Genomic DNA, 13,260 nt, shown 5'->3' on the forward strand with positions numbered 1-13,260 from the left:
CTGTCCTACATCCAGGGCTCCCCAGAACACTCGAGGAGCCTGAAGGACGAGGTGTCACTTGGGCTGAGCAGCAGGAGAGCTGCAGCCAGCACACCCAGCCCCTCCAGCACAGAGCTTACACACACACACAGAGCTCTGCAGTTCTTTCAAAGAGTATATTAGAAGTAAATATTTACATCTATTGCAAATGCTTAATAGGCAACACGGGACTGAGAGCTCCCCTTGGGTAGGGAAGGGCAGCACTGGCCAGCCACTCACCTCCCCAGCTCCCTGCAGGTGGCAGCTGCATGGAAGCCCTTTCCCCTCCCAGGACAACCCACAGCAGGCTCCTCCTCTGCCCAAGAGCTTCCCACTCCCCTGATACTGGCTCTGGCTAGGCTGAAGGATGGACGGGAAAAGGGCTGACACAGAAGGGAGGAAACTGCTCCTACTGCTGGGGCAAAGAGCAGCCTCTGTGCCTTTGGGGTGGGAACAGACAGTGCTGTCCCAAAGGAAAGGTCAAAGAGAGGCCATGCTGGGTTCTTGCCTCCTGCCTCTCACCCTACAAGGGCAGGAGGGCACAAAACTGAGCACCTTTTTGCTGTCCTGTCTTCCCCAGGAGCCTGACCAGCACAGAGGAGAGGATTAGGATTTACTGAGGATCAATGCCAGTGCATAGCACACATGGCATTCCTCACCCCTTACATCATCATGGGATGCTGGGGCAGGAACCAACAACAGCCCTACCCCACTGCTCCAGAAGCCAAAATCCCCATGGAAGCATCTAGTTCTGGCCTCCTTAGAGAGTCACATTCCCAGCCCACCTGCCCCTCTGCAGCAGCCCACTCTGACAGGAACTGGCAGGGCAGATGGGGTTTGTGCCTTGGCTGGCTTCCATTCCAGTCCTTGCCCTGGAGCCAGCACGGCAGCAGAAGGGCTCTGGTGAGCCTCTCCTCCTCCCATGCAGGCTCTAACTCAGCTGCCAGAACCTGAAGTTCACAGAGCACCAGCCATGGGAGGAGGAGATGCAGCTCCAAAGGCAGCAGTTCCCAGCCCCAGCTTCTGCCATCCAGTGGGGCTGTTCAGTGGTTCAGCAGAGGAAGGGAAAGGGAAGTGCAAGTGGCAGCAGCTAAACTGTTGTGTTTTGTCAAGGGGCACCTCTCACCCCTTAACTGAAGGGGGAGGGTACCTGTGGTCCCTATTACAGTGGAGGGCAGCTCACAGTCCCCTGGGGATCAGGCACACACGGTAAGGAAAGCTCCAGGCCTCTCTGCAGGGGTGACAGTGACCTACAACGCCCAATATCTCTCCCAGCAGCAGCGGAGGTTTCTCAGTTATGGCTTTTTTTTTTTTTCTTTTTCAAGATACAGAAAGAGCTTAGAGACGTAACAAATACACCTCCCTCTGCATCCTCTGCTCAAAAACATCTGACTCTGCCTCCTCCAAAAGCCACGCTGCTGGCTTCCAGCTCCAGGGACAGCCACAGGCTGCCAGGCCGGGGTCGCTACGCCAGGAGCCGGATGATGCCGTTGTCCGAGCCCAGCAGGAGGTGGCACTTTGTGGGCAGCACTGCCAGGCTGGTCAATGTACCCCGGAAGTTCTCTGAGCTCAGCTTGGTCGTGCTGGTGGGCAGCGCTGAGGACTCCAGCATGGAGTAGACCCCGATCTTGTTGGCCACAGTGCCAGTGACCACTTCGTTACCGTAGAGGTCGAACGCGTGGATGGGCTCGGAGGCAGATTTGTAGTGGTGCAAAGGTTTCTGCTCCAGCTCCTTCCAGACAGTCAGGGAATGATCTGAAGAAGAGCTGATCAGCACATTGCCCTCTGCAGCCTGCAGGAGAGGAAAGGCCAGTGAACAGACATTTCTGTAAAAACTCACAATCTGGTGCTGCAAATGAGAGCAGCAGGTGGCTGCCAGTGATGCAATGGTCACAGTGCAATCCCTCAGGACAGTCAGAGCCATTTCCAAGCAGCTGATGGTACTGAGCAAGGCCTGGGGTGGACACTGCAAGGTAAAGGATGCTCTGGTAGCTGGCAATCTCCTCCAAGAGATGGAGTGGGCATCTTCTCAAAAACACCCTGACACCCAACACAACTCATACATCATCTGTTACCACTGCAGTGTGTACAGGGATTACTATGCAGTCTCCCTCTCCACTTAATCACCCGCTAAACTATTTTCCTTCTCAGGAGAAGGAATTGGGAGGTTTTCTCACAGTTGAAAATACTGTTGAGGGTAGGAGAAGCCTGGAGCTGCTTATTAGCAGAGCTAGTGAGAGGGTAAACAACCCACACTGCTGAACTTTGTTTAACCCACACTTGGGTCGAGGACACTGGAGACCCAGCACTGTTCCCTGGGGTGGGTAAATATGGACAAGAGTTACTCATTAGAGCAACACTCTCCCAGGGAAGCCCAGAGCCCCGTGGAGAAAGAACACATTTGCTCCTTCATAGGAGCCACGACTCCTCCCTGCCCCTGCTGCAGCCCAGGAGGGCTGAACTCTGGCAGCATGAGCTGGACCAAGAACAGCTGGCAGCAGCACTAACCACGGGGCAGGAGAGCTTGGGCAGCCGCTTAGGGATGGAGCACACAAGCTCTGAAGGAAGGACGCTCCACACAGCCTCAGAGCATCAATGAGGCCCCACCATGACCCCAGCTGAGCCTCTCACCTTGATCTGCAGGATGTCTCCCTCGTGGGCAGGCCAGCCCCGCATGATGAGCCCCGTCCTGGTGTCCAGCAGCACGATGAAGCCGGAGGAGAAGCCGGCCATGACGCTGCGGCCGCTCGGGCTCACGGCCAGGCAGCGGATGAGCCCCGCGCTCACGCCGCTGGCCAGGCGGAACTCGTGCTGCAACACAGACAGTCCAGCTGGGGGGTGAAGCTCAGGGGAGCTGGCATTTAAGGGACAAGCTGGTTTCCATGGAGCCATCACAGCTGGCTTTGGGATCTGGGCTTTGGGCCAGCTGTGATCCCATCATTAAGCACAGGGCTGGAGGAAGGTGACTCACAGCATCACATCCCTACCTGTAGTCCTGGCTTCCTGTGGTCGATGAACCTCAGCACAGAGTCTGCACTGGCCACAGAGATGCTGTGGTAGGGAGGTGGCATGGTGGTCACAGCTGTGATGGGGACTTTGCTGTCCAACTCATCAAAGGTCCGCAGAAGCTTGCCTGTGAAAAGATGACAGATATTACGGCAGGACAAGTCACAAAGCAAATCTCCAGCTCTGTGCTGGGTTTTAACAAGAGCCATCCAAACTCAGCACAGCCCCCGCCTGTAAGGGCTGGACCAGTTCACTCCAGTTCCTCACCCTTTCCCTCCTTACCCGTGAACTGGTCCCAGATGTGCACGGTGCCATCACAGCTCACCACGTGCTGCGGTGCCTCCAGCTGGCTCACGTAGAACACAGACTTCTTGTGCTCGGCGTAGGTGAAGCGCGGCGGCACCTCGCTGGTGCCATCCCCGTAGTTGTACAGCGGCCAAAGCCGCACCGTCTTGTCCTTGCTGCCACTCAGGAAGAAATCCTCGCTGCCCAGGGGTGCCACGCACTTGATGGCCCCAGAATGCCCTGAGAAACTCTGCAGCTTGATCTGGTGGAAGTGGAAGCGAGGGTCGTGCTGGCTCACCCCGATCTCGTACTGCCAGTAGGCCAGCCAGTTCCCACACAGCATGTGGGTGCTGCGGGGCAGGTCGTGCTTCAGGGCACTCTCCCCGCTGGATGAGCTGGGAGCGAATCCATCGGTGCCAGCACTGAGGTGGAGCAAGCCAAGACCCTCCCGCTGCGTGTCCACGGGCACCTGGATGCGGTTCCCCACCAGGACACTCCCAAAAGTGCCAGAGTGAGTGTCCTCCTGGGGGCTGGAGAAGGGCTCAGCCCCTCGAGGGTCTTGGTCTGAGCCCACCACGCTCGGTGTTTGCTCCAGGCCAACGTCCTGCAGGTTCTGGGGGTTCACGTTCTCCAGGTGGAGGCTGGCCAGCTTCTCAACCAGAGAGTGGTTGGGCACAACCGTGCGGATAACGTCACCTGAGGAGACAGAGACAACGTGGCTGCAAGGGAAGCAATGTCCTCATCATCATCATCATCCCCCTCCATACACAGGGATGTGGACACAGCATCCCCCAAGTCAGCTACATCTGCTCCCAGCCAAGGAAAGTGAAGTCCAGAGGGTTCCCAACCCAAGAATCAGCCCAAGCCATGCTGTAGCAGCTGTGGGTGCAGCCCTGTGAGCTGTTCAGACCCAGCATGCATGCCCAGAGCACGGAGCTCCCTCACAGATCCCTGGAGCTGGTGGCCAAGGCGTACCCAGCAAGCAGGAGAAGGGGATGTAGGTGATGTAGGCCATTTCAGGGTTGAACACCTTCTGTAACTCCACCAGCACGGATGGATCCAGGGCCAGCAGCTTCCCGTCTGAAAGGGGCACCTCCATCACTGACACCTCACAGCTGCTCAGTGACTCTGCTGTCAACCCCTGGACAAGAAAAACAAGGTCAGAGAAATCTCAAGATGAGATGCTCTTACCACACAAACACAGCCAGGTAGGCCCATCACATTCCTGCATCTGGGGAAGTGCAGGAGGACTTCTCCCACACCACTGACCTGGTCCTGCAGCTCCTGCAGCAGCGAGAATGCCCCAAAGAAGTTCCTCACTGTGTCACTCAGGTGCTGCTGCACCATCTCCTGCCCAATCCGCAGGCAGATCAAGGCAATGAGGCTGATTGTCTTCACACACAGGACAACGCGGGCCTGGGCTCCACTGGGGAAACTGAAGAGGACATGCATGACCAGCCTGCCCTCCGAATATCCCTGTTTTCCATCCTCTGCCTCATGCCTCCTGCCTTTTGTGTGTTATCAGGATGCTTTCAGCAGTGTACCAATGCAAGGAGATGCACACCAGAGCAGAAACACTCCCCCCCATCCCTGGCAGCATCAAAGCCCCCACAGAACCATTCCCAAATCCCTGATTTTGTGCCAATCCCGCAGCACTTACCCGACAGCTGGCGAAGTGAGGAAGCCCAGCACTGGGAGCAGCACCTCCTGGCTGATCTTGGGCAGGATGTCCATCAGTGTGGTGTCAGACAGACACACCACAATCTTCTGTGTCAGTGTCACAGCAGCCAGGAGCCCGGCCTCCTTCCGACTGTTCAGCCGGACGCCGCCAGAGCCACCGCCGGGTGCGACCTGTGACAGGGACTCCTTCAGTGCCAGGGCCACCACCTCCCAGCAGGACACAGCAAAGGTGACCCCAGGGCCACCTGAGCTCAGCCTCGAACCCAGCACAGCACTGCTGGCCACAGCTCCTGGAACAGGAGCCTGAGCACTGAATCACAACAGAAAAATGTGTCCAAAGGGATGAGTCCAAAAACTGACAGGCGCCCATCAGCACAAGAGATGAGCCTGCAGAAAATCTGGAATGACACTCCGAAGTTCACAGATTTCCTCTGCAGAGTACAACATTCCCACAAACAGGAAGCTCAGGAGCAAGACCAACAACTCCACGCTGGCCCAAACCACCCTGGAGACCCCAGAACATCATTTACCAGCACAGAGAGAGGGGAAACTCTTACATATGCACAACTTCAAAGCAAAAATCAGTGTCTTCATCCCACAGTCTGCAGAGGAACAGTCCTTGCATGAAATATCCAAGCACAAATTATGGGCAAACCTGCTGCTGACTTCTAGAAATGCAGCTGCTAATAATTTCATGAGGCAGAACTGCACATCCTTTTTCTGCTGACAATGTACTGCTGCTGTTATGGCAGTGCCAAAGAGTTAATAACATCAGCAGCAACACGAAAATATTTCTTTCTAGACTGTCCTATTTCCTAACTCCCAGACAAATCAAACACCCAAGAAAAGAGAGCCAGTAACAAAACCCACAGACAATTCCCAGTTCCTGCTATATTTCTTGTACACCTGCCATCTTCCAGCTCATCACAGAGGCTCTTCCTCTCACAAAATAGCCACCCTGCCAAATCCTGCAAGAAGGATTGACTTTATCCTATTTGTGACCCGCCAGTATCAGGTTGCCAAATGCTGTTTCACAGGGGTATTTAATCCCCTCTGTGCCCCCAAGCAATGAGCTTAGGAAAGCAAAGCACAACAGCTGGAGCTATGATTGCAACTGGGTGGAGAATGATTTTTGCTGAAAAATGGGATTTTTTCCCCTGAAAAGTCTCCCCTTCAACACTGGAAAAACTGACAATGCCTTTTTGTTTTCTTTAAATGAACAGCTGTGGCCTCTTTTCCTCTATGTTTAAATTATCAGAACCTACTGAAGTTTTCCATTTAAACAAGAATCCATAACCAAAGTGTTTACAACCACTAAAGAGGGAACAATATGAAAAATAAGCCTGTTTAAGACATTCAAACCCTTTTTCTTTTTAATGAAAAATTAAGTTTTTCAACCAGCTGCATTATACATTTCCTTCTTGCTATGAACTTCAAGCTGAAAAGTTGGTGAGCCTTGCCAGTGCTTTTTATTCAGTTGAAAACCCGTTGGTCTCCCCCCAGTTCAGCCCTATCTACCCACACAGACCTCTGTGAACACTCTCTCCAGCAATCCCACAGCAGCACAAGCTGCTCCTCCTGCCTGTTATCACAATCCCACCCTTGTGCCAGCTCTGTTTGGGCACAGAAAAGCAGAATAAATGCTTTTTCTCCGCTTTCACGAGGTCTGACAGGGAAAGAGGTGTATGAACACAGCAGTGTGCTTTGCTGGGAGCAGTCTGGAGCTTGTGGCAGGAGGTGAAAGTGCCTCTCCTGCCCTTCTCAGCCAACACAGCCAGAGCTGCTCAGCCCATACTGGCCCAGACAGAGCCCAGCCAAGCTCAGTTTATACAAAGAAGCTCCTGGTGAGGCCGGACTATTTTTTTTACGTCTTTCCTTTGTGCCTGGACAGAGCTCTTACCCCAACAGAGAGGAGAAAAAGGCAATACTGACCAGGTAGCTGATGTAGGGCAGGTACTGGTAGGTGAGGACAGGCTCTCCATACAAATATGCCACGTGCACGAGGCAGGCCAGCACAGCCTTGGACACCTGATCTCCCAGCACGGGCCGCTTCTGGTAGATATTTCCTGTGCTCAGGGGACTGTTCTCATCGCTGCTCGGTACAAACTGCTGCCTGGTCGGGCCTGCCCAGAGAACAACACACCACGAGCTGAAGCAGCAGCCACACCCAAGCAGACAGACTGGGGGCACAGCCCACCCTGGACCCCGGGAGAGGCGTCATTACCGACGTAGCAGGACGTGAGCAGCCGGAGCAGGTTCCTGGCGATGAAGCGGGACGTGACGGTCGGGCCCAGCTTGGCTGAGAGCCACCTCACCATCTTACAGGCTGTGTCTGCAAAACAACAGCAGTCCCAAGGACAGCGCCCAGCACGGCTCAGATTAGCTATCTAACAGTCTAGCAGTCCCTGCTGCCCCAACCCTGACTCTCAGAGCCACATGCAGTCCTGGTCTCTCAGCCTGGTTTCATCACTGCCCCCAAGCTGGGACCACAAACACCCCCAAATCTGCATCTGCTTCTCCCCAGGCTCTGCCCAACAGCCTGGACACTGACAGGGTCTTACCCAGCAGTATGGTCTGCTCTTTGTCATCAGGGTGATCCGGCAGCTCCTCTCCCTCCCCATCCTCTGGCTCGCTGCTGTCATCAGCCAGGGTGACATCCACAGAGGCCCCAGCAGCATCCACGACCACCGTCAGCTCCGCATCGACCACCGCGTCCTCGTGCTCCTCTTCCTCGTGCTCCTCTTCCTCCTCCTCTGACTCCTCGCTCTGCTTCAGGTCCTGGCTGCTGTCCATCGACTTCAAGCTGCTCTTGTCCTTCTGGGAGTCCCCGTCTGCAGGTCTGTCCTCGCCCAAGGACACCTCGCTGGCGCTGCTCTTGTCACTCAGCCGGCCGAGGCTGAGCGATTCCTGCTCCTGGGGCTGCAGGGATTCCCCAACGTAGAGGCCACTCTGGAAGTCCTCACCCTCGGGCAGGTAGGCCTGGTCACGGAAGCTGACTCCAGAGGTGTAGTCCAGGAGGTCAAGCGCAGCAGAGCTGTGCTCCACGTCCATCTTGATCTCCTCCCCAAACACACACGACACCGGGCTCTCCCCTCCGCTCTCATCGTCCTCAGCGGTGCCGAGGAAGGATTTGCTCTCCTCCCGCGAGCTCTCGATGCCCACGAGGATCTGCAGGATGTGGGGCAGCAGGTTCAGGAGGAAGGACTGCAGCCCCAGGCGCACGATCAGCTGGGCCACAAAGCAGTCTGTGTACAGGTAGAACCTGCCGTGGCGGGAGCAGGGCGTCTCGTAGGCTCCGATCAGGGGTTTCAGCAGGTATTTATTGGCATTCTTGGGCCCGAGGGATTTAGCTATGGGTTCAAAGAGGTACCAGGCTGCGTAGACAGCGGTGTTTTCCTCAGACATCAGTGATAATATGAAAGGCAGAAGAATCTCCAGGCCCTCAGGAGTGATTTCAGCAAGGATCCCCTCCAGCTGCTGCCACAGCTGGAAAACAAGCTCCCGGCCTTGCCCTTCATCCTCTATCTTCTTTGCCTGATAGGTGAAAATGAACTTGTGCAGAGCTGGGAAGTACGTGGGGAAGGGGACAATGGAGCTGAAGGGGCTGAGGAGCTGCGTGGGACAGGGAGGGGGAAGGCCCTGGGAGATAGGTTTGTACTCAAACAACTGCACCGTGCCCTTGCCCAGCCTGCTCTTCAGCAGCTTCTCCACGGGCACGCTCAGCTGCAGCAGGACGTGCAGCACGTGCTGCAGCGGGGCCGGGATCTCCTTGGGATGGTAACGGCAGAGGTTCCTCACCATCAGGAACCGCTCCAACAGCGACGCGTCCGGCTTCGAGGGACGAAGCCTCGGTGCAAATATAATCTCAGCTACCAGGATGCCCAGAGCCTGCATGTCCCTCTGGAAGAGGTCTGAGAGACCCAAAGGTGGCTCTTCCCACGGCTGCTCCATCAGCTGCATCTCGCTGCTTAAGCCTTTAACCAAGAAATTGTCCAGTTTCTCCAGTTCCTCCAGGGCCTGGAGTGGGTTGAAGCCTTCAGGAAGCGTGATCTTCATGTCGAGCTGATCCACAGCCCCTGCCTTGCTCCGACGGAGCGGCCGGACCCCTGAGGATTTGCCCTCGGTGACATAAGCAGGGAGGGTGGAGGGCTGTGCTGGAGGCACAGTGGCACAGGGCTGGTCAGGGGCTCTCCCAGGAGCAGAAATGGAATCCAGGGCTTCCGTGCCTTGCTCCAAATCATCCTCACCAGCCATGGGTTTCTCCCCAGACAAGGTGATTTCACTGGGAGTAGCCTCCAGGACCAGGCCATTGACTGCATCTGTCACCTGGCCTTGGATGTCCTCCAAAACCACGGTCTCCCGGATGTTCTGGAGCAGAGGCCGGGCAATGGCTGGAGCTTCAGCAGGAGTGTAGGCAGGTCCCACCATGCGCCTGGGATGGGGCTGGTCAAAGAGCTGCACGACCCCGTAGGTGGTCAGGTGCGTGTGGTTGTCAACCAAGTGGAGGCAGACGTTCTTCTCCTTGACTGCATCCTTCCCCAGCAGCTTGTAGCCAAACGTGAGGTCAATCCAGTGGTGCAGGTCCTGGGAGACCTCCCGGCTCTCCAGCAGCATGCGGTGAACTTCGATGAACTCCTCGTAGGAGCTGCACCACGACGGCACATCCAGGTCGGGCATGTCGGGGTGGATGGAGCGGAAGATGGAAGGGTCTGTGTAAAACTCTGGGATGCACTCGTCAGGTGTCCAGCTCTGCATGCGCTCCATGCTGGCTGGGTACTCGTTGGGCTCCCACTGGGACCTCACGTGGCAGCACAGCACTGCCTTGGGTGTCCTGCGGGCCGTGTACACGTAGTAGGTGATATCTGAGAGGACATCCGAGATGTGATGGGGGACGTGGAGCTGCTCCCCACTCGAGCCCCCCGCAACAAACGCCTGCTTGGTCATCTCGTAGGTGAAGTCCAGCTGCTTGTCCCCCTTGTTGAGACGGAACTTGGATTTCCTTAGGTCCCTGAACTTGCCGTTTTTGGTAGTGAAGTCCACCACCCACGGAAGAACCGGGTGGTAATTGGGGTCTCCCATTCTCCTCCCAGCCAGGCTGTTCAGACGCATAAGGTAGTCGAAGTTGCTGACCTGCCCGTGCACCCACTGCAACACCAGGTCTCGGAGGTCCTTCTGGCAGGCACTGCACGTCCCCTCCTGCCTTTGCACGCAGCTTTGCTTGCTCTCTCCTTCCAGATTCTCCTCCTCCTCCCCCGGTCCCTCGTACCCCCTGAAGTTCACACGCAGCCGGCTGCACAGCTTCTCATCCACAGCCACGTCCCGAAGGGAGAAATCTCCACAAGCCAGACCCGCCTGGTGACAAGCCTTCATGGCCTGCAGCACGTGGAAGAGGAGGAAGAGGATCTTGGCGTGGCTGTTGGTGAGCTTGGCCGGGCTGAAGGTCACGACGTCGTGCAGGCAGTACTGCACATAGGGGTAGACGACGTACAGCATGTCCGCCGACTCCAGCAGCGCCTCAGCCTGCAGCACGTTGGGGCACAAGGACACCCCTTTGGCCACGCTCTCCTTGGCGGGGGACGTGCCAGGCACGTTCCTGCCCACCTGGAGCACGGGGCAGCCGTAGGCTCTGTGCAGGGCAGCCCTCAGCGCGTCCAGCGCCGGCACCGTGGGCGGCGCGTCCGGGCGCCGGTAGGGCCGCGCGTACATCCCGTGAGCCCGGCCCCACAGGTTGTGGTAGTTCTGGGCGGCCACGCTCTGCATGAAGCCGTGCAGGGTGTCCACGCTGCCACGCTGCTGCTCAGGAGGCTGCGCCCGCAGCAGCGGGTACCCCAGCCGGGCCTTCCTCAGCCCGTGGATCTCCACCCGTGTCCAGCCCGCCGGGAGTTTCTGCACCGAGTGCTGCAGGAAGGTCCTGAGCTCCACCTCGCTCAGCCCCTCGGGCCGCGGGCAGGCCGGCGGCAGCAGCCGGCGCTCCTTGAGGCTCTGCAGCCATTTGGCCGGCACCAAGGCGGTGACGTGGGTCCTCTCGGGGGCCAGCTGCCGGCGGTCGATGTTCAGGTCCTTCTCCACGCTCTGCAGGAAGCTTTCCATGCTGGATTCTGCTGGGAGAAAGGTGGCCCAGACGGGCAGTGAGGGAGCAGAGCACAGAACCACCCTGGCCGCCCCAGCGAGCAGCAAGTCTCACTTCCCCATCGGCACTCGGGTAAAAAAAAAAAAAAGGTGGCGTGAGGAGCTTGGTCTGTGCGTGGGGGTTGAGATGGGACCAGCCCTGGCTGTGAGGGACAAGGTGGGACCTGTGCAGCCTGGCAGGGTGACATGGCGGGGCTCCCACAGCCGCATGGCGGGGACACGATGGGGACTGGCACATCCAAGCGCTGGAGGAAGGGACATGACAGGAGTTCTGCAGGCCCAGGGTTGCTGGGGGGACACACAATGGAACAGCCACAGCCGGGGAGCGGGACGCGATGGCACCTCTTCAGCCAGGCTTGAGGGACACAATGGGACATTGACAGCCCCAAGAAGTGAAAAGGACCAGGGTGGGATGTGGGGGGGACATCTGCAGCCGCAGGGCTGGCACTGGGGGCGCAGCGGCAGCTCCGCAGCTGGAGGGGGTACACGAGGGCATCTCCAGCATAACCCCGGTGCTGGGGACACAACGGGACCTCTGCAGGGAGCGGAGAGCGGCCGCGGGGGCGACCCAGGCGATGCTCCCAGCACCGAGCACGGACCAGCCCGAGCACGGCCACGGCCGGTCAGGCGGCCCCGGCCCGTCGGGGCCCTCGCTACCGGCGGAGGCACCGCAGAGCCGGGCTGAGCCCCGCGGCTCCGAGGAGCCCTCATCCCCCCCGTGGGGTCCCTCACCGCCCCGGCGGCCCCGCGTTACCTGGCGGCAGCGGCGGCTCAGCCGNCGGGGCCGGGCCCGGGCTCCCTCCAGCGGCCGCGGGGCGGGGGGGCCGGGCATGGGCAGCGGCGGGGCGTGACGTCACCGTGACGTCAGAGGCGCCCCGGGCTGTCAGCTGGAGCCGGGCGAGCCGCGCTGACGAGGCAGCCGGTCTTAAAGGGGTCCTCACCCGCTGAGGGCGGACCCTACCGGCGGCAGGTGAGTGCCCGGGACAGCCGGCGTGGGGAAGCGGGGCCGCTCCAGCCCCGCCGCCCCGGGATCCTGCCGCCCTCTGCCCCGCGAGGCACCGCACGCTACGGGAGCTGCCCGGCCCCGGTGCCCGTGAGCCGAGCCGGGTCCTCCCGCCGCCGACAGAGTGATGCCGGGGTTCCGGTACCGGCGGTACCCACGGGACACACGGTCACGACAGCCACGGGCGGCCGGACCGCGCGCGGCTCCTTTAAGGGCACCGGGGGCTCCCGCCGGGCAGCGCCGCATGGCGCGGCGGCGCGTGGGAGTCACGTGGGTGGGACGTGGCGGCCGCTGATTGGCCCCCCTGCCCCGGCCCGCTGCAATCAGCTGTTACTGGGACGAAGGGCAGGAAACGGCCTTAAAGGGGCAGCGCAGCTCAGAGCCTCGCCCCGCGGGGCGGCAGCGGCAGCGCCGGGAGTGCCGGCGGGGCAGTGGGCGAGCGCTTGTGGTCGGGCCGGGCCGGGCCGCCGCTCCGCTGCGCTCTCCCCCGCCGGCACCCGCGGCGGGCGCGGCCCCTTTAAAGAAGTTGTCCAGTCATCGCGCGGCGCTGCCAAGTCATCGGGGTCAGCCGAGTTCTTGCGGCCACGCCCCCCGCGCCCGCCCATTGGTGCTCGCGGAGAGCGCTCACTTCTGATTGGTCGAGGACTTAGAGCAACTTCTCGGAATCGGGGCTGTGTCACCAGCCCCGGCACTGGGAGGCGCCGCCCGAGGGCGGGCGGGGGCGGCCGGGCCGTGCCCGCGGCAGCGCCACGCCCCGTCCGGGGCCCGCGGAAGGGTCGAGCCCCTTCGGAGCCGCCCTGCCCCCGCCGCCCCTTCACCCGCTTGAAAATGCCAACTCACAGCACGCGGGGCACGCCGGGAGCGCCGCTCCGCACTACAATTCCCGGCGTGCCCCGCGGCGGGGTGGCCCCGTCCGTTCCCAAGGCAACCGCCGCCCGGCCGGGAGGGAACCAAGCTCTCCCCCGGGGGGTGGGCGGGGCAGAACTCCGGCCTCACCTTCCTATTGGCTGAGCCGCGGGTAGCGCCGGGCCGCCATTGGCGGGAGCGGGTGGCAATCGCGGCGCGGGGGCGGGCGCGGCGCGCGCCGGCGGTACCGGCCGGCGATTGGCTCGGGGGCGTGGCCGGGGGGCGTGGCCGGG

The 13,260-nt window shown here is 59.7% G+C and overlaps 1 protein-coding gene across 2 annotated transcripts; it reads right to left on the reverse strand.

Annotated features, from left to right (window-relative positions):
• Positions 1-1,305: 1,305 nt before the first annotated feature.
• On the reverse strand, positions 1,306-11,890 carry WDR81 (WD repeat domain 81). 2 transcript variants are annotated; one of them, XM_041423208.1, is made up of 11 exons: positions 11,873-11,890; positions 7,551-11,087; positions 7,214-7,321; positions 6,922-7,112; positions 4,970-5,160; positions 4,579-4,744; positions 4,285-4,450; positions 3,307-4,005; positions 3,006-3,151; positions 2,650-2,829; positions 1,306-1,810 (listed from the first exon to the last, which is right to left on the reverse strand). In XM_041423208.1, the coding sequence occupies exons 2-11, from the start codon at positions 11,077-11,079 to the stop codon at positions 1,484-1,486; spliced, it is 5,703 nt and encodes a 1,900-aa protein (XP_041279142.1). In that variant the 5' UTR covers positions 11,080-11,087; positions 11,873-11,890; the 3' UTR covers positions 1,306-1,483. The 2 variants fall into 2 exon arrangements, with proteins under 2 accessions (XP_041279142.1, XP_041279143.1); XM_041423209.1 differs by lacking the exons at positions 1,306-1,810; positions 11,873-11,890 and having other exon boundaries at positions 2,804-2,872; positions 7,551-11,861.
• Positions 11,891-13,260: the final 1,370 nt, after the last annotated feature.

Source organism: Onychostruthus taczanowskii, unplaced genomic scaffold (assembly GCF_017590055.1).
Source record: "Onychostruthus taczanowskii isolate IOZ18803 unplaced genomic scaffold, ASM1759005v1 scaffold75, whole genome shotgun sequence".
Lineage (NCBI taxonomy): Eukaryota > Metazoa > Chordata > Aves > Passeriformes > Passeridae > Onychostruthus > Onychostruthus taczanowskii.